This window comes from Triticum dicoccoides, chromosome 2B, assembly GCF_002162155.2.
Source record: "Triticum dicoccoides isolate Atlit2015 ecotype Zavitan chromosome 2B, WEW_v2.0, whole genome shotgun sequence".
Lineage (NCBI taxonomy): Eukaryota > Viridiplantae > Streptophyta > Magnoliopsida > Poales > Poaceae > Triticum > Triticum dicoccoides.
Window position 1 is genome coordinate 561,859,400 of NC_041383.1, and position 20,495 is coordinate 561,879,894.

Genomic DNA, 20,495 nt, shown 5'->3' on the forward strand with positions numbered 1-20,495 from the left:
AGTTCAGGGGGTGATTTATCCGGTTTTGGAGTTCAGGGGGGATTTGATCCATTGAGGCAGATTTGAGGGGGAAAAGTATACTTTCTTCCTGATATATAGCCCTTGCACACGTTCTTTTGGCCCGGCCCGCGTAGCACGGCCCAGATGGCCAGGCCTGGTTCAACCACCTGCGAAATGGGCGAGGTACCGGAGGGCATGGATGGTATGTGGTTAAAACTGCCATTCTTACTAGTGTCGCATCACAACGCCGTTCCAATTGACCAGTCGCCTGCCTCCGCCCCCTTCGCGAAGTTTCCGCGCTCCACCATTTCGCCATGGCCGGCGGCGGCATCTTCAGCAGGGCGCTGAGCTACGTCGTCAACGAGTTCCTCGTCGAGGGCCTCGCCAACAAGTATGCTTGCCTCCCCCCCTCTCCCTGGAACTTAGGTTAGATCTACCCGTCGTCTTCTCGCGAGGGTTCCGTCCTTGATTTGGTTTGATTGATACCATTCGGATTGGTAGCGCTTCGTCATCTGGTCCTTGGGAGGATCGGCTCTCCGGTCGGTTCCCAGCGGGCTCGCTCCCTTGAAGCCACATCATCTCGTTGTATCGCGGGCTTGCCATTTCATGTGCCCTCGTAGGGTTTGCCATGACGCAGGGTGCAGCACGGCTCTTGCATACGTGCTACTGGTATTGATTTGTTCTAGTATGCGTGCGGTCTGTTTGTATTTTTGGGATTTGAGTTTAAATCATTATTAGGAAAAAGGCCATTTTTTTTTACTTTGGTGTAGAATCCCCCAAATCCAACAAGTCGCCCGCGACGGTCATGAGCCTTTGCAGACCTGTAATGATTCTTGCAAGCATGATCGCTTGATTCAAAGAACATCTAAGGGACCGAGTCGGCACATAGATTTCTCAAGAGGCAAAACATACATACACTCTGTATCACAAGTTTCTTGCATGTTCAATTTTGTTTTTTTACAAATTTGTTTGCTTCATATGGAATGGCCATCATAGACCTGTGATGATTCCTCTAGATAGGTTCCCCTAGTTTGAAGTAAATCAAAGGGGTCGAGTTGAGGTGTCATCTGAATTCTGTTGCCATAGCTATTTTCTTTGGTAGGCTCGTTTTGTTTGATGGTTTGATTGAAATGATGTATTCGTGGCAACAGTGATGAGTTCTTACAGACCTGTAATGATTCTTGCGGAAATGATTGCACAGTTCAAAGAACATCTAAGGGACTGAGTTGTTATTCAACATTCGCATTACATTTGTGTGTTGTGCTTCATTCCCTGTTTGCCCTATATGTGTTTGTGTCCTTTCTCTTGTTTGACGATTATATGAGCTGGTAATCAATTTGATTTTTCATGAGAACAATTAGTTCTAGCAGACCAGTAATGATTCTTGCAGGAATGATCTCACGATTCAAAGAACGTCTAAGGGACTGTGTGTACATGGAGCATTTGCACTAGGTTTTTGGTATATTATGTCTTAATTTTTGCCTGACGTATATTTATGGTTTTGTTGCCCCCTTATTTGAACAAAAAAAATAGTATTTTGCTCCTATCTGACGACCTTGACCGCACCTCTTTTCTGGAGAAGGAACACTTTTTTTTTGCCACTGTTCCAAGAAAATTGTCAGAATTGCCATGGATGATGTTAAGATTGATATTTGGTCTCATTTGTCATAAGTGGCATTTGTTTGCCTTGCAACTACCCAAATTCTGAGTCCTCCTATCACATTATCTTCTTGGTTTGCCCATTTCTTGTTTGTTTGGCCGATGATTAACCTAAACTAATAGACAAGCATATGTCTCAACTCTTCATTTAGAAAGCATAATTATCAATGAGGTCGAACTCTGTTTGTTTTTGTAGTTCCTTTTATGGTCTGCAAGTTCGGGTGATGATTACAAATGCATACTTGAGATGACCAAACTGTGCTTAGTTGAACAAAATAGTCTTTCGCTCCTAGCTGACGACCTTTGTCTGCCTGTTTAATTTTGATTAAAATTGCATTTGAGGAACCATAACCTAGCAAGTTAAATTATTTTAATTTGATAAAGGAAACTGCAGGGAGCATGCTATTGCTATGTGAGCAAATCCATGTGAGCTATGCCACCTTGCCAAGGATCATTTTGGCTGAGTTGCCTTCTACTTCTGATGCCTATAATGATGATTTGATGTCAGCAATGAATTTCCAAGAGGATGATGATTTCATATTTGTCGCCCCATTCTTAGTGTCCGCTTTGGTGGATCTGTGCTGATTGACTTACTTCTGAATCTGACTCTGTAAATGAATTGTTTTGATATTTGATTTTAAAATTATGATTGCCTTAGCTCCTCATTAGCGGGTGTGAGTTTGTGCCCTGTGCTTTGGATGAGGCAGAGCTTGTTGAGTTTTTCTTGTGCTGTCTTGTTAAATTTTACTCTGATGTTCAGGAACCATACTCTTGCAGCCTTTTGAAATATTTTTATCTGCTTTGTTAAGATACCACAGTTTCCGTTGCTTTTGATTTCTGTTTTTTCTGTTTTACCTGCCTTGTCGCTGTTCTTTCTGAGTAAGATGTTTTTTAATCTGCTTTGTTTAGATATCACTCTCTTGCACGTTGCTGATATCTACGTATGTGAACAAATTCATGCGAGCTGTGGCACTTAGCCAATTATTCATTTGGCTAAACTGCCTTAAACTTCTGATGCTCATAACCATTCTACTAAACATGCCTTAGTGTCAGCAATGAATATCCAAGAGGATGATGATTTCATATGTCGCCCCAGTCTTAGGGTCCGCTTCGAGTGGATCTGTGCTGATTGACTTCTGAATCTGACTTTGCAAATGATTTTTTTGATATTTCTTTTAAAATAGTGGTTGATTTATGTCAATGAGCTGGTATCTGAGTTTGTTTCCTATGTTTTGGATGAGGCGGAGCTTGTCGAGTTTTTCTTGTGTCATCTTGTTATATTTACCCTGATGTCGAGTAACCACCGGGGAGCATTATTAACTGCTTTGTTTAGACAGCATGTGTTTCCCTTGATATCCATTAGTTTCTGTTTTTACTTGCGTTGGTGCTGTTTGTTCTGAGCAAGATGTTTATTTTTACTGTGCAGCCGTGCCTTCCAGAGGTTTGCTGTGAGGACCAACAGGACTTTAGAGGAACTCTCATCTAAAGGTAGCGTCACTATACTGATTTCTTAATGCTTGAGTGTCGCTCATTTAATGATTAACCAATTTCGGTGATTATTGGTTTGAGAATATCTTGTCTGAACGTTAGCATCACTGATTTTTGTAGTGATCTATATGTAAAATCATTTTGTTTGCGGTAGGAAATGTGTCATATATCTTCATCCTACGACGCTTGCAGTTTATGTATTGAGTCCAGTTTATTTCCTGTTATGAAGATGCTATACAGTATGAAGATAACTTTTATGCGCATTTGTGTTTCATTGTTTATCACATTATTTGAAACTAAGGTTTCAATTTTAATTGCCTTATTTGTGCTAAAAAGCTGACAACTTTTGCTTCTATATCTTCAGCTAAGCAAGCGAGGGAGGAGATATCGGAGCAATTTAAGGATGCTCGTGGACCCGATGATGTGAGTTAAACCAAACCTTTTACGTGGTCCGTTGTTGTAGTTCTTGTTTGAAATGCCAGTGGACTGAATAAATCTTTTTCGCTGCAGCGCTTCAAGCAGTGATGCCTTCTATCCGCGTTCCGAGTTCTGTTCTTGCCCTGGTTCTGGATGCCATCCGCAAGTGGCCATTGTATAAAATCCGAATCTAAATCATCTTATTTTCTATTTAGAAATTGAGAACTAGACGCAGTGCATTATTGCATTTCTGCAGCCTGCCCAACGGAAGTAATTTGAGAGGAGAGACTCTCCTTGGCTGGACCTCCGTTTTGCAAATTTCTATGCTTAATGTTGTTTTATGGGTAGTAATATGTACCATCGCAGTCGATCTGTTGTTATGCCCTTTGCTGGCAAATCTATATAACTCTGGCTGCGTCGATAACCTGGAAAGATTTTGCCGCTCAATTTGTCGTTTGTTCTTCTTGCGACCCCGGAGCCACTGGTGTGCTTAAGTTTGAAAAAGAGGGCATTTAGGGATAATAATACGACCGCTCCAGTGTTCAGTGAAAGCAATGCGGAGTGCCTTACATAAAAAAAAAACTGGATTAACACAATGGAATGCCAGAACGATAGATCCAAACGTGAATTAACACAATGAGAATTTAACCATGAATGCTCCCTAAATTTGTTACATTTTTACTTGCAACTGGATTTCCTTTTTATGTTGTTCTTCTCCGGTCCTTCTGCGAGAGAGGTTCCCAAGAAATTTGTGTATTTGGCCGAATCCTCTGGCTTCGAGCCCCCGGGCGACCGGTCGCCGTTGATGAAGGCCACCACCGCATCCATCTCCTTCGCCGCCTTCTCGCCGTCCGGCTGCAAGAGAAAGTAGACGTGGTTCTCGCGGGGCGTCTCGTACAGCCGCACCTCGCCGCCCCACCCGCTCGCCCTGAGCTCCTCCACGTACGCGCGGCCCCTCGCGCTCAGCACGTCCAGCCCCGCCACGGTCACCAGCACGCGCGCGCACCCCAGCCGCTGCCACTCGTCTCTCGCCATGGCCACCGGGTTGACCACCGGGTCGTCGGCGCCGTACCTCCCCGCGCAGACGAAGCTCCATATACGGTCGTTCAACCGCCGCTCCTCCGGGTCCCGCGTCTCCGACGGCACCGGGCGCTTCCCCCAGAAGTATGGGTCCAGCAGCGCTATGCCCTGGATGGCCGCGCCGCCGTCCAGGCCCTCCCTGCCGGCGCGCATCGCCATGTTGTGCGCGATGTTGCCCCCGGCGCTGTCGCCGACCAGGAGCAGCCGCGTCAGGTCGGCGCAGCGTGACAGCCAGGGCTCCGCCCCGGACCGCGCGCTCCTGAGCACCCATCTCAGCACCGCCCACGCGTCGTCGTAGGCCGCCGGGAGGGGGTGCTCCGGCGAGAGGTGGTAGTCCACGGACACGACGAGCGCCCCGGCCTTGGACGCGAGCGCGTTGAGGTACCGCTGGTACGTCGGCGAGAAGGCAGACTCCGTGACGAACCCGCCGCCGTGGTAGAACACCACCAGCGGCAGCCTGTCGCCGCGCCCGCTCCCCGTGCCGTTGGCGACGCTCGGCAGGTAGAGGCGGACGGCCAGCCCCGCGGCGGCGTCGATGGCCACGTCCTTGGAGGCCACGCCGGTGGCGGGGTCCACGGAGGCCGGCACGGTGTCCGTGCCCACGAAGCGCTGGACGCGTCCGCTCTTGTAGCGCACCAGGAAGGGGAAGAAGAAGAAGTCGACGTCCCCGTCGTCATCGGCGGAGGCCGGCAGGCTCTGGGGAGCGCGGGCAGAGGGGGCGAGCAGCGCACCCGCCATGTTAAGCAGGAGCAACAGCGCGGACCAGATGCTCCCCGCCATGAGCAAATTACCTCAGCGGCGGAGGCAGATGCAGGGGTACCAAGATGATCGAGCGAGCTAACCTTTTATGCGACACTGCTCTCGCTAGAGGCCGAAATCACTATTCTGATCTTTTCAGCAATCTTTGTCGCAAAATGAACTCGACATGAAAGTCACGATCTGACCCTTTTAACAACGCCACAGCCCGTGGCCCGTGGCGTTTCTTCTCCATATAAAAACGCCTAGGTATCTCGCGCTTCAGCTCCACATTCAAACGCCAAGCTAGCTAGCGTTTTATCTTCATATGGAAACGCCAAGCATGGCGGCGTTGCTGGCTGGGCCCATACGCCAAAGCTCATGGCGTTTCTAGCTGAAACTCCCGCCAGCCCTCCCGAGCACGCCGCGCGCCGCGTCTTCCTCCAGCTCGTCTCCGCGATCATCTACCGCCACGTGCGGGGTGTCACCCACCGCGACGTCAAGCAGCGGAATGTCCCACCGCGACGAGCATACGGCAACCTCAAGGTTTGCACACCACCTGAGTCCCACCGCGACGACGGCCGCCTGCACACCACCTGTGGGACGCCCGCCTTCGCCGCCCCCGAGGTGCTCCGCCGCAAGGGCCACGATGGCGTCAAGCCCAACGCCTGCTCCTGCGGCGTCATCCTCTACGTCCTACTCACCGGCCGCCTGCCGTTCGACGACTCCAACATCCAGATGTGCAGGAAGGCGCACCGCCGCGAGTACACGCTCCCCCAGTGGTGTTCCCGCCGACGCGCCGCCTCATGAGCCGCCTGCTCCACCCCAACCCAGCCACGCGCCTCACCGTCGCCGAGCTCTCGAGCCACCCGTGGTTCAAACGGTCCCTCAGCCTCGACTCGCAGCTCTGGACGTGTTCTCGTGTGCGTATCCAGTTTAAATCTGTATCAGTCAATTCATATTAGGCATGGTTGAGTAGCTAATTAAGCACATATATATTTGTGTATGTATACGTACGCGCTTGCCGGGCGGCCGCAAGTACTCGAATACATATGTATATAATATATGCATACAAACGGGTATCCAGGTATATACAACTGTGAGCCTTCTGATATACAAATACATAGATATGTAAGTATACGTATCTAAGCTAGCTATGTCTAGCCTAACATTCATGCGGCCAGGAGCGCGTGCATCAATTAGAATTTTGTGCTAGCTTTCCATCCTCATATTTCGGATGGGACGAGCTTAGGACGGAGCTTGGGAAGGTGGTCATGGCCTGGCATGGATGCGAGGAGTTGTGAGGAATTGTGGTCAGCTAGAAACGCCATGCCCTTTGGCGTTTGGGCCCGGCCAGCAACGCCAACATACTTGGCGTTTCCATATGAAACTAAAACGCTAGCTAGTTTGGCGTTTGAATGTGAAGCTGAAGCGTGAGACACCTCGGCGTTTCTATATGGAGAAGAAATGCCACGGGCTGTGGCGTTGTTAAAAGGGTCAGATCGTAAAATACTTTTATGTCGAGTTCATTTTGTAGGAAAGATTGTTGAAAAGGTCAGAATAGTGATTTCGGCCCTCGCTAGACTAGCTCCGGCAGGGACGGCAGCTCGAGGGAAACGGGGACCATAGCAATACCATACCATACACAGCCACAGCGACGTTGAGGAAATCAATTAGGAACAGTAGTAGTACTAGGTCGACAAAGTTGAATGTATTTTTCTTGGTGCCGACGGTGAATCAGCTCATGCCACAGGCTACGTGTGTTTGTCAGAGAGCCTCGCGTCCCGGTCGGAGAGCGAGGCCGCCACGTATCTTTCGTGGTTGGAAATTATCGAAGAGGCTGCTAGAGTTTGGCCGGGCGGAGCTCATCAGCTCCAGACAGCGTTGCACTGGCCGGCAACGGCAAGCTCGAGAATCTCAACGCCGCGACATGAAGAGAATCTCAACGCCGCGGAATAGGGGGATCACACTTCTCTTGGAATCCGAATTCGGCGATTTTCGCTTTTATGCCTTGCCCCTAGGTTTTTTTTGTCTACATATAAGATTTGGTCAAAATTACACTTGAAAAAAAATTGATCAAAGCCAAACTTTATAAAGTTTGACCAACTTTGTAAAAAACATATCAACATCTACAATACTACTATATGGTATGAAAATTAATTTCATGATGCATCTAATAATATTGATTTCATATTGCGAATCTTGATAATTTTTTCTATAAACTTAGTCAAAGTTAACAAAGTTTGATTTTGACCAAATCTTATATGCAGACTAAAAAAAACGGAGGAATTGCAATGTTTGTGATTTCTCGGAAAGCAAACGTCAGTTGGCCTCAGCAGTAAAACCTTCTTCATGGGCATGGTTTGGGTTGCATACATCCCAACCTTCTTCATGGGCATGGTTGAATGTCAGGACCGGATTTTCGGGATATCAATTTCCCAGAAAACGGTCCTTGTGCTCACCAGCCCCAGGATTACTGTTAGCTGATAAGGCACCAACTTGATACAGAAATTCTAAGCAAAATACAAAATATGTAGTACAAGACCATTCTGGCCTATGAGTACAACAAATGGTTTATAGTGGCTGATGGCGGAAGCGGTTTGTGGTTCATCAGTGGCCATGGGACTCCATTTCCCACAGGAACAGCTGACCAGGCTAACTCCTATCTTCGCGAGGCTGCTATCCCCATTGCTTAGGTTCCGGAGCTGTCATCGCAACGCTCCTCTCCAAGTAAGAAATCTGGCCAAGACAATAGCCAGGGACAAGCCAGTGAGTACTTTAAATGTACTCGCAAACATTATGAACACGGGTATAACATAACAAATGAAAATCATGCACTGAAATATTCTATGATCACAACGTCAGTCATAAAATAAAATCCATGATGCACGTAAGCAAATTATTCATATAAAACATGATTATGCAATTAGAAAGTAGAAATAGAATGCACTGATCGGGTGTCTGAAGCGACGCCTTGAAAGGATAATAACATAAAGCATGCCTCAGTCGGGCGTCTGAGCGACACCACATAAAGGGCTCATAAGTAAATAAATAACAAGCATGCCACAGTCGGGCGTCTGAGCGACACCACATAAAGGGCTTATAACGCAAATAAATAACAAGCATGCCACAGTCGGGCGTCTGAGCGACACCACATAAAAGGCTTATAAAGTAAATAAATAACAAACATGCCACAGTCGGGCGTCTGAGCGACACCACATAAAGGGCTTATAAGAAAATAATCATAGTGAATATCCAGGAGGTAGAACCGTCCCAGGGATACTCAATAATTCAAATAATAAAAAGGGTTACTCCATAATAATAATAATCATAACCACCATAAGTCACAAGTCAAGGTCCATATTTTGGTTTAGCAGTTTCTCCTCCGAGGACCGACACTAAGATCGACACTTGACCCATCCCAGACTGTAGTCCTTACCCATGGACACGGCTATTCGAATAGATATAACCTCTACAGATGGTGTACTCTTTACCCACGAGTAACAGATTCCTTTAGTCCATTGGGACTAATTCCATTTACGGTCGTTTAATTGAAAACACACCTGACCCGCACACACCAGCTTAACTTACCGGTGTCTGGAATCACCCACGACACCTGTCAAGCAAAACTCTAAGTGGGGAGGCTACAACCTCGATTAGCATGGGATCAAATTTATACCGCGCGCTACTAAGGGGTGCCCCCCTCTCGGTCCCAACCGGAAACACCCATGCCCCCGGACCAGGTGGCCTGCCTACCGGATGCAGCCGGTATCTTTCACCATGGCCTCTCTGTACTGTGTGTGCCAAAAAAGGGGTTGACAATTTACTGAATTGTACCCTACCTGCGGCAGGGACAAGTGGTAGTACGAAACAAGTATGGGGGTTACTGGAACAAGACTCGATCTATAGTCGACTCAGGAGGTTTAAGTATTCCCTGCATGATTAGCATAACAAATGTATTTTCAACCAACAGACAGAATCACCACTCATCATACCCCTTCATGCCATACCAGACACAACCGTCTCGACGAGGAACTAGGGACAAGCTCGTGTCTACCCAAGACAGAGACTTTCCCGGCTTCCTTCCGGTAGGTATGAAAGGCACACGAGGATGACAGCTATCACAAGCATAACCATTTCCAACAGCAAGAAATCTTCATTATGCATTCATGCGTATGATCGTATCATCACATAAAATAACGAATGCCCCATGTCAAGGTGGTGTTGTAATCATATCAAACAACACACAAAAAAATATTATGCCAGAGTTCAGAATGCTTGCCTTCAAGAGTATGCAAGTGGGGTGCATTTTTGAAAGTTGCCTTCTTCTTCAAAATCTCTGGGATTACGCCTCCACTTACGCCAGCGTGGACCGGCGCTGGGTCACTGACAGTGGGTCCATGGGGCCCACTGGTCAGGTTTGACCAGTCGCCCCTGCCTCCCTCCTCCTCTGTCCGAGCAGAGGCGAGGCTCCGGCGATCGACACCAGCGAACGGCGGCTCCCCGCGGGGTTCTGAGGGCGGGGATGGATCCGCCAGTCCAGGGCGGTCCTCCCGATGGTCGAAAGGCTGGTGGGGACAGAGGGAGTCGCCGGCGGCGAGCTCCGTTGCGGAGGTGGCTTCGGGAGGATTTGGGGGTTTGGGCTACGGTGGTTCTCGGTCGAGGCTGAGGGGTTGGGCGGCTCTGCAAGACCGAGGGGAAGAGGATGGTGGCACTGGATGGGCTGGGGAGGCCTTGATTGCGACGAACGGGACCGGAGTGCGGCGGCGATCGAATTGATCGGAGATGAGGAAGAAGGCTTTCCACCGTCGCTTGCTGGCCGTGGGGGCACTAGTGGGATGGTAGGAGGTCGCCTAAGGGTCGGACGAGCTCGGGGGTTCCTTTTATAGCGCGATTAGGTCGGTTCCAACGGTGGTGGATAAGGACGTCGGCGAACCGCCGTTCTGTAGCAGGCAGGACGACGTGGCGGCGACGGGCGCTAGCAAATGAGCTTGCGGATGAGCTCGAGCTGCTCCAGAGGGCAGCTGGCGCACGGGTATGGCTTGGGCGGCGCCGTCCAGGGCAGGGGCCTGCTGTGGCTGGTCGCTAGTTGCCACGGCCGACCTGACGGCGGCGCTGTGGGGCTCCAGGGACGGCTCTGCGGCGAGGGAGGGGGCAGGCGTGTTGGCTGCGAGTGGGAAGGGACCAGAACGGTCGCCGGGAGGCGGCAGTGAGACGCGGCGGCTCGGTGCTCGCGCGTGCAAAACGTGCGCTCTGGGCACGCCCAGAGCACGCACGCTGCAATTTCGGCAAAATGTCAAGGCATGCCACAGGGCTCCAAATCACATGAGCTTTAGCAGGTTGGGACTATAGTCTATGGTAGAGCCATTAGACATGCTGGTTAGGCAAAGCAAGTTGGTCCAATGTGCAAACCAGAAACTATGTCAAAACTGACCATGCACACAAGGTGCTTGACAGAATGCCCAGGGCATCTAGGCAACTCTTGGGGTGGCCAAAATCTCCAGATCCTAGTCTCTTTAGATGAGAAAGAGGGTGGCAAGGTTAGTTTGTCAAAAACAAAACTTGTTAGTGCAAGTTTTTGTGAAAACCAAATCTGGGAAGAAACTAAAGGCCATAGTTTCATGGACCAAAAATACTCCAATGGGTCCACTCTCCTGAACTTAAGGCTTTGGTAGGGAGGACTATAATCAGGAAAAAACTCATGGCCAACAGAGCAAAATAAAATGGGGTTGCAGTAGAAAATGCCAAACTGGACCAGAGAGCAAAAGAGGATGGTTTGCTCAAATTTTTCAAAGAATATCAATGGGTTTTTGCACAAAGTTGAATTATATACTCCTACTGACCTCCCCTAATTTTTGTGGAAGTTTTAAAAAAATATTTAAATAGGTCGTAGTGCAAAAGTGCAATCTGGACCAGATTTGAAAACTTGGTGTAGAGCTAAAAATCTCCAAATGCTAAAAGATCTTTTTGCATAAAAGTGATTTAGGGACATCATATGTCATCCCCAAATTTTGGTGGGTTTTCAAAATAAATTTATCAAAGGGTTGTAGTGCAAAAGAGGCTCTAAAGCTGGTGAAAAATCATTTTTAAAAGAAATAAAGCTTAGGGAAAATAATCATGCAAATAAATCCACTGATAAAAGAATGTTTTCTTGAGAGGGTATACAAGTCCAACAACATTTTAAAAGTTTTTACTTGGAGTGAAAACTTCACAATTCAGGAGAAAAGAGGGGTTCTGAATCAAAGAAAAATTCAAAAAATAAAAATTTAATTTACCAAGGCAAAAATTTAATTAATAAATCATGGTTAAATTTTTGGGGTGTTACATTGAATCTTGATATATTTTTACTAAGTTGGTCAAAGTTTACAAAGTTTGACTTTGACAAAATCTTATGTGCAGACTAAAAAGAAACGGAGGGAGTACAACTTTTGTGATTTCCCAGGAAGCAAACGTCAGTTGGCCTCAGCAGTAAAACCTTCTTCATGGGCATGGTTTGGGTTGCATGCATCCCAACCTTCTTCATGGGCATGGTTTGGGTTGCATGCATCCCTCGGAGCCAGGCTTGCAACCAATTACTCACCAAGTTAGACTTAATGAAGCAGACCATACATGCAAGAAGGACAAAATCCACATATGACACGTTTGGTTGACATATTTGTTTTTGGGCATTTTGCATACTTGTTTCAGTTGGGCCTGTTTGAACTAATGTAGGAAAAAAAAACTACATCATTTGCATGTAGTTTGATTGCCTGCATTGAGGCTACCTACATCAAGGAAGCATTTTATACCATGGTGTTTGACTGCCTGCGTCGCTGTTGTTAGACAAACTACATGTTGTTTAGTTGCAAACGGCATATGGTGTGATCACCACTCCGCACTAGTGGTGATCTTACCACACAAATGGGTTGAACATTGTCTTAAGTCCTAACTAGGAATGAACTAAGAGCCAAATGCCTGCATAGGGGAAAGTTCATCGATGCTAACTAAATGGCAGTCCTTCTTCTTCTTCAGATCCTTGTTTGACCTCTGCTATCTCACATTACCCGAGCCTGCTCCATTCTTCCGTTCTTCCAAGCTTCGTTGTCAAACGCCTCCACACCATGGTCGGTGCTGACCACATCATCAGAAGTCACATCTTCCTCCTCCAGCACAAGTTCATCATAAGTCCATTGTAGGATACAGTTATGAAGGATGCATCATGCAAGAACAAGCTTAACCTGGGCAGGGTAAGGGGTGGAATGGCTTCTGATCCGGGATCTTAAACCTATTCTTTAGAGTTCCAAATGCCCTCTCAACTGTAACTCTAAGGGTGGAGTGTCTGAGATTAAGCAGTTCATGTGGAGTCCTAAGATAGTTCCTGCAAGAGAACTCGTTCAGATAATACCCGGTTTTCCTGAAGGGTGGAAAAACACCTAGCTGACATGCATAGCTAGCATCTCCTAGGTCTTACCATCGGGGATTTTGATGCCATCAGGTCTACTCATGCCGTCACTTACAATATTAGCATCATGTGCTCATCCTTGCGAGCTAGCTAGCACATATGTGAACTTCCGATCAAAGTCAATAGCAGCAAGAACATTCTGGCTTGTGCATTGCTTTCTCCCCATGTATGTTGCAGATTGTGACCTCGACACTCTAGCAGTGACATGAGCACCATCTATTTCTCCAATGCAAATTCTGAAATGGCATGAAGAGAGGGTGTTATGGCTATAACAAAACAATACAAGCATATCAAGGCATGAAGTAGGAGTAGTGCTCACCTTGAAATAAGAATACCATCGTGGGATAGTGCGAATCTTGCTAGGAGTTTGCCCAGTTGGTGACCTGATCATCTCTAGCTCCCTAGCAGCATACAACACATGCCTGAAATACCTGGAAATGGTATTCATTGATCTCATGAACGTGTTGTGGATCACCTTAAACCTTTGGTTATGACCTACAACACGGAGGAACATGACAACTTGCTCTTCCACAGAGGTGTGGATGCTATCTTATAGCAGCCCCCTGCTCCTGAACGTTTGCACAAGCCCGGTGAAAGGTGCTCTTTTCATTGAAGCATCCACAGAGCCTCCGTGTCCTTGCAGTTGTAGATATAGTTCCGCTATCCTCTCGTGATCCTGGATTGACAGGCTTGTTCCGATGAACAACTCTCTTATGGACCAACTAGATCCAGGCCTGAACCACAGCTATCAGCGATGCTGCCTGAACTACAAGTTTCATCTATTCGTCCACAACCTAGGCGACATCCATGGTGTGATCAGCAATGGCACGATCGATCCTACACCGTCCTAACAAACGACCTAACGGAGGAGGGGGGTTGTATGTTGCTTACCAGCTTCGAGGTGGGAGGGCATGACTAAGACGAGGATGGCCAGACGGATTCGAAGATGAAGGAGAGAAGAAGCTGGTGCCATCGGAGAGTGTTGTTGTTGCTGCCGCTTCCGCAGATCTGAGTCACTACCGCTGCCGGTGGCAACAACAGAGGAAGGGCTTGTCCTAGAGCTAGCTAGGGGTGAGCGAGTAAATGAGGGGTGAGGCTATATTTCGTGCCATCCCGCATCCGCCGATTTTCGTCTCCTGTCATCTCCGCCCTGATTCCCCATTGCACCATGCCCTACGCCGTGACCTATTTTTGTGCCCGACTCGGCCTGGTTCGCTGGAAACGGCCGTCCGAGCGTCCCCTGCGAGCCAGGCTATGGGGTGCTTTAAGTTTCGTATGCAAGCCAGGCCTTTGTAGACGCAACCAAACATGTTTTTTCATCCCGCCCGGGCCTGATTGGGCTATATGCAGCCTACCAAATGCGTCCATAGGTATCGGAATATTCTCTTGAGCTCCAGTTTGTGCAGAATCAACTTTGAACGGCTTCTTCGAAGCTACCTAGAGAAATTGTGATGGAAATAAGCTCTAGAGAAACCACATTCCAGTTATCGACTTCTGTTCCTCTAGCTTAATTATTTTTCCAATTCTCTAATGAAAATATTGTAATGCCTCTAAGCTGTAATTGTGTGATGTTTATTTTGTACAACATCGTTTTATTATGCTTATCATAGATTTTGAAGTCAAAAAAGTGCTTATCATAGATTTGAGAAATAAATAATGTACAAGCACTACAAAGTACTAGCCCAATATCCAATTGCTTCGTAACATATAAATGACCAACAATTGCTCACCGTGGCAGCACATAATGTGCATATGCATCCAACAAATGGGGCAATCGGATGGAGCACGAAACCATCCATCAAACAATTGCTCGATGTTGATGCTAAAAAATGTCCAAGCAGCAGCTAGAGCTTGGGCTGAAGTCAAACTTATATTTAATCTGGTTAAGCTGGATCACAGCAGCATCTGCACATGGACTAAAAAGATCACGACTTGTAATACCTATGGGATATTAAAACTCTCACACTGGATTGAGTGGAGTATCTAGTAAGATTAAGAGTTAAATGTTAGAGTAATTATGCATCTCTGGGATGCCATTAGCAGGAACAGATTGCATCTAGATCACCTAAAAACATGAATAGAGAAGGGTTTAGGGGATCATTACGTGTCACGGCAGTGGACATGATTGCCTGCTTGGTGCAGGCTTGATGCAGGGGTGATGTAGTCGAGGTAGAAGTCCTCCTCAACGTCCTGATGCCCTCAGGACGCCACCGGCACTGCCCGGGGACGGCAGCGGCGGCTGGAGTAGGTCTTCCCGTCGCTGCAGCACTCCCCCTGATCGGATGGGGTGAGAGAATATCAGGAGAGGAGTGAAACCGTACGTGAATTGTGATTGCGCAGGCTGCCAACCCCTCTCCCGTTCCCTTTTATGTAGCGCTGGCGACAGGGGACCTAAACCATCAGTTGGTTTGGGTGCCCCCGATCAGGGCGCCTTAGTTGGGATAAACCTCACGTACATTGGTGCGTGGGGCCTTTTCATTAACGTTATCTTTTCCTTTTTTTCTGTTAAACTAATAGATCTAACTGGCCTGTTTAAGCCGTCAGATCAAAACCAACATTCTCCCCCTTGATCGTTAGGCTTAACTTCATTCGCCCATTCTACATAGGAATGATATACCAAAGTGAGGTGTTACAACAGCTCGAAACGCCATAGAACCTCAACACTTATAGTACACCCGCCTATTTCGAAATGGAAAGCATTTTGCTAATTGGGGAGTGGATTATTTTAATGATCCTCTTATTCCAGAATCATCAGGCCTCCAGTAGTCCCATGCCGGCAACATGCTCACGAAAAATACTGGGTGGTAAGCCTTTTGTTAGCGGATCCGCAAGCATATGCTTCATTCTTATATGTTTAACATCAACTGTTTGATCCTGAATTCTATCTTTCACAACACGATACTTTATGTCAATGTGTCTGGCAGCATTACTTGACCTGTTGTTACTCGTATAGAAAACTGCTGGTTCATTATTGCAGTATAATAAGATTGGTTTAGATATGCTGTCAACCACTTTAAGTCCGGGTATAAAATTCTTTAGCCATACAGCCTGCCCGGTGGCCTCATAACATGCTACAAATTCTGCTTGCATCGTAGATCCAGCAGTTAACGTTTGTTTGGAGCTTTTCCACGATATAGCTCCTCCCACGAGTGTGAATATATAACCTGACGTGGATCTCATACTATCCACACACCCAGCAAAATCAGAGTCTGAATAACCAACAATTTCTAGGTTATCAGTTCTTTTATATGTAAGCATGAAGTCCTTAGTTCCTTGCATATAACACAAGACTTTCTTTGCGGCCTTCCAGTGGTCCGGTCCTGGATTTGATTGGTATCTGCCAAGCACCCCGGTTACAAAACATAAGTCTGGGTGTGTACATACTTGAGCATACATGATGCTTCCAACAGCTGAAGCATAAGGAACCGACTTCATCTGATCAGTTTCACATTGGTTCATCGGACATTGAAATGTCCCAAACTTATCGCCCTTAACTATAGGAGCAGGTGAGGGTGAGCACTTATGCATATTGAATTTTTTCAGTACTCTCTCAAAGTATGCCTTTTGAGATAGTCCTAACGTTCCTCTGGACCTATCTCAATGAATCTCGATGCCGAGGACATACGAGGCTTCACCAAGATCTTTCATATCAAAACTGGATGACAAAAAATTCTTGGTCTCATGCAGCATATCCTTATCGCTACATGCCAATAATATGTCATCAACGTATAGGACTAAAAATGTGAACCTACTGCCTTTAAACTTAACGTATATGCAGTTGTCCACAACATTTTCGGTGAAACCAAAAGTTTTGATAATTTTATCAAACTTGAGGTACCACTCTCTTGAAGCTTGCTTAAAGCCATAAATTGATTTCTTTAGACGACATGCTAAATGTTCCTTCCCTTCCACAACAAAGCCTTCTGGCTGAGCCATGCAAACGTTTTCTTTTAAGTCACCATTTAGAAATGCCGTTTTAACATCCATTTGATGTAGTTCTAGGTCGTAATGAGCTACTAATGCCATTATGATTCTGAAAGAATCCTTGGTTGACACAGGAGAGAAGGTTTGTTAATAATCAATGCCTTCTCTTTGTGTATACCCTTTTGCCACTAGCCTTGCCTTGAACCGTTCAACATTCCCTTTGGAATCATACTTGGTTTTGTAGACCCACTTGCAGCCTACTTTCTTAGCTCCATCGGGAACTTCTACTAAGTCCCATACGTCGTTTGAGCCCATAGATTTCAACTCGTCTTCCATGGCAACCAACCATTTGGACGAATTTTCGCTTTTAATGGCTTCCTTATATGAGGTTGGATCCTCCACCTTTCCCATATCATTCATGTCCTCCATCAAAAAAGTGATATAATCATCTGATATGGCTTTCTTCCTCTCACGCCGTGGTCTACCCATGGGCGGAGGTGGTGGTGGAACATCATCATTTTCATTATTTTCTCGAAGATCCTCATTTGTGTTTGAATTCTCATTATTAGTTTCTGGATCACCATTCGACTGAGAGACTGAACCGTGAGATTCAGGATCATCAGATGTCACATTTCTTCGTATTGGAAAAACAATCTCTTGGATAGTCGGGGATGGTACACAAACCCGCTTCTCCTCAAGATCGATCTCCCTTAAATTTGTGACCTCATTATCCTCAAAAAATACCGCTTGTCTAGTCTCCACAAACTTGGTGGTGTGACTTGGACAATAAAAACGATATCCCTTTCCCCTATGAGGGTATCCAACGAAGAAACATCTAACTGTTTTTGGATCCAATTTCTTAAGTTGTGGACTGAAAACTTTAGCTTCAGCAGGGCAACCCCACACCCGTAAGTAATTCAAGCTCGGTTTCTTTCCCGCCCACATCTCGTAAGGTGTGTTCGGTGCTGACTTAGGTGGAGCAAGATTTAGTATGTGTGCAGTTGTCTTTAATGCCTCTATCCAAAGGCTTACTGGTAAACTCGAGTGACTAAGCATGCTTCGCACCATATCCATAAGGGTGCGGTTGTGGCGCTCGGCCACACCATTTTGTTGTGGTTCACCAGGCATTGAGTACTGAGCAATGATTCCATTTTCAGATAAGAACTTGGCAAAAGGTCCAGGAATCTGCCCATAAGGAGCATGCCTACCATAATACTCTCCCCCGCGATCAGACCGTACAACTTTGATTTTTGCGTTCAGTTGATTTTCAACCTCCGCTTTATAGACTTTGAATTTCTCCAAAGCTTCCGATCGGTCACGTATGGGATAAATATATCCATAGCGGGAAAAGTCGTCCGTGAATGTAATGAATGAATCAAAACCATCTACAGACTTAACGTTAAGGGGTCCACATATGTCGGTGTGAATTAATTCTAAAACCCCTATGGCTCTTACTGCTCCTTTCTTAATTGTTTTTGCGAATTTTCCTTTAATGCAGTCGACACATTTGTCTGCATCTGAGAAGTCTAATGGGAGGAGTATTTCATTTTTAACTAAGCGTTCCATTCTCCCCCTCGAAATGTGGCCCAAACGACAATGCCACAATTTCGAAGAATTACTAACTCCTTTCCATTTCTTCTCAACATTAATTTCATCACTCACATGCATAACTGAATCATTATTAAGAGATAACATGTATAGTTGGCCTCGTCTAACACCGATGCCTACATTCTTATTACATTTGATCAAAGCAAATTGTTTCTTGCCAAAATGGCACTCATACATATCATCATCTAAACGGGAAACTGAAATCAAATTCCTACTTAAGGTAGGCACATAAATAACATTATTCAATCTAAGAGTGTGGCCAGTGTGTAGCTCCAACGTGAGAGATCCCACAGCTTCAACATCGGCCTCAACTCCGTTCGCAACCTTAAGCTTTCTTGTTCCTCCTCTTATGGTTTGGATCATATCGAATCCCTGCATAGAGTTAGCAACGTGAGTGGTTGCCCTTGAATCAATCCACCATGACTTTATAGAAAAATCAACATAAAGAGATTCATCTACAAAAGTAATTTCATCAATACCTTTTTTGTTCATCCATTTTAGAAAGCCTGGGCAGTCCCTTTGATAGTGTCCCTCCTCTTTACAGAAGTTACAAGCATTTTCTCCAGCAGTGGAGCTGCTAGGAGCAGAAGAAGAACCACCGGCTTCTTTACCCTTGAATGCCTTAGGGTTGAATGGCTTAGTGCCTTCTTTCTTGACTTGCTTTTTCTAAGGCTTAGGGAAACCTTGCCCGTCATGCTTTCTCTTGTTAGAGCCAACATGAAAGACATGGTCTTTCTTCTGCCTCATGATCCTCTCTTCCTCCTGGACGATCCTTGCGGTCATCTCAGAGAGTTGCCATTTTTCCTTTAGAGAGTTATAGTTGACCTTAAATTGTTCAAACTCTTCAGGAAGAGACTCAAGAATAATTATGACAAGAAGGGCTTCACTTAAAGAACACTCCAAAGCCTTAAGCTTGGTGAAAGCATTTACCACCATCAATATGTGCTGCCTAACATTTCCGTCAATAGTGCATTTCTGAAGAAGCTTAGCAAAAAGCTCATGAGCATACACTTTATCGGAGCCTTTAAATTGCTCCTCCATTTCAGTGAGGAAATCTTTAGCAGTATCTTTCTTAGGGAGTGCTTCAGAAATGTCCGGCGATATTGTCGCTTTCATGATGAGAAGCGCAATATGGTTGGACTTATTCCACTTTTCCATCTTAACATCATACTCCTTCTTGAGTTCTGCATACCCTGTGACACCCGCCACAGGTGCCACAGGTTTTTCTTCCCTCAAGGCATAGTCAAATTCATTACAACCCAAACATAATTCGACTTGGGACTTCCAACGAGGGAAGTTACTCCTCGTAAGTGGTTCGATCGTGTCGGACCGGAATGGAGCGGAAGCTGAAATCATCATAAAAGTTCATAAGTAAAGTTGCATGGTTATAAATTTACGTTGGTAAATAAACAAACATGCCAAGTATTTAATTTCAACTCCATGTCAAAACACCGTTGGGCAGAAAAAACATGGAATTAAAATATCATAGGGGATGACTCGTAATAATAAAACAACGTTGGTCCGAATTAAAATTAGAGTCATTTCATTCTCAATTTAAACATCAACATTAAAAAAACATTATCATTATTTGATGTCTAAAAAAAAGGTTCATCATCCAAAAAACACATAATAAATCCTGAATAAAAAATCTCGTTGGTTCAATTTTACCCAGAATAATAATGCGTTTCTTACATTTTTACGCATTTTCTGGTTTAAACAGTGCAAATCATAATATTTATTAACTTAAACGCACTGAAAAAACAGAAAATCGCGACAGTAATTTTGGCCCAAAATACCCCACAGCTACACGTAAATCGGTCCAGCCCAGCAGCAAATCGTAAAGAGAAAAAAAAACGCGCTGGGCTAAGGCAACCTGGGCCGAAGCCCGTGACCGAAAATGGCCCATTAATGCCCGAAGGCCCGAGCCGGTGCTCCGCGTCGCTGAGAGCCGCTCGATCGAATCGGACGGTTGGCGCGGCTTGGAGCCCGAACAAAAGTGCCGACCGGCCTAACCCTAGTCATTTTCTCCCCCCTCCCCCGCATTTCTCGCTCGCGAAGAGAGCGGCGGTACCACGGCCGCTCGAGGCGCGCCGGCCATGGCGACGCGGCGGCTGCGCTCGCCGGAGGAGCGTGCAGCAGGATG

General features: G+C 46.2%; 2 protein-coding genes and 6 non-coding genes across 8 annotated transcripts; 7 read left to right on the top strand and 1 right to left on the bottom strand.

Annotated features, from left to right (window-relative positions):
* The first annotated feature begins 224 nt into the window (after positions 1-224).
* Positions 225-3,996, top strand: LOC119364854. Its single transcript, XM_037630414.1, has 4 exons — positions 225-391; positions 3,086-3,147; positions 3,512-3,570; positions 3,658-3,996. Exons 1-4 carry the CDS (start codon positions 315-317, stop codon positions 3,670-3,672), a joined length of 213 nt encoding a protein of 70 aa, XP_037486311.1. The 5' UTR covers positions 225-314; the 3' UTR covers positions 3,673-3,996.
* On the top strand, positions 797-883 carry LOC119266191. The gene has a single exon (XR_005131915.1). It is a non-coding gene; the product is annotated as a small nucleolar RNA SNORD25 (small nucleolar RNA).
* LOC119266189 lies at positions 1,144-1,231 on the top strand. The gene has a single exon (XR_005131913.1). It is a non-coding gene; the product is annotated as a small nucleolar RNA SNORD25 (small nucleolar RNA).
* LOC119266192 lies at positions 1,351-1,434 on the top strand. The gene has a single exon (XR_005131916.1). It is a non-coding gene; the product is annotated as a small nucleolar RNA SNORD25 (small nucleolar RNA).
* On the top strand, positions 1,872-1,964 carry LOC119266267. The gene has a single exon (XR_005131979.1). It is a non-coding gene; the product is annotated as a small nucleolar RNA snR60/Z15/Z230/Z193/J17 (small nucleolar RNA).
* Positions 2,182-2,268, top strand: LOC119266342. Its single transcript, XR_005132008.1, has one exon. It is a non-coding gene; the product is annotated as a small nucleolar RNA U31b (small nucleolar RNA).
* On the top strand, positions 2,727-2,808 carry LOC119266343. Its single transcript, XR_005132009.1, has one exon. It is a non-coding gene; the product is annotated as a small nucleolar RNA U31b (small nucleolar RNA).
* Positions 3,997-4,135: 139 nt separating the features above from the next.
* LOC119364853 (probable carboxylesterase 2) lies at positions 4,136-5,496 on the bottom strand. The gene has a single exon (XM_037630413.1). The coding sequence runs from the start codon at positions 5,422-5,424 to the stop codon at positions 4,243-4,245; it is 1,182 nt and encodes a 393-aa protein (XP_037486310.1). The 5' UTR covers positions 5,425-5,496; the 3' UTR covers positions 4,136-4,242.
* Between the last annotated feature and the right edge of the window lie 14,999 nt (positions 5,497-20,495).

Bases quoted from the DNA above. Each gene is read 5' to 3' on its own strand.
- LOC119364853 (XM_037630413.1), bottom strand. From the start codon at position 5,424: ATGGCGGGGAGCATCTGGTCCGCGCTGTTGCTCCTGCTTAACATGGCG.
- LOC119364854 (XM_037630414.1), top strand. From the start codon at position 315: ATGGCCGGCGGCGGCATCTTCAGCAGGGCGCTGAGCTACGTCGTCAAC. The intron at 392-3,085 runs GTATGCTTGCCT...TTTACTGTGCAG, and splicing joins GTCGAGGGCCTCGCCAACAA to CCGTGCCTTCCAGAGGTTTG. The intron at 3,148-3,511 runs GTAGCGTCACTA...CTATATCTTCAG, and splicing joins AGAGGAACTCTCATCTAAAG to CTAAGCAAGCGAGGGAGGAG.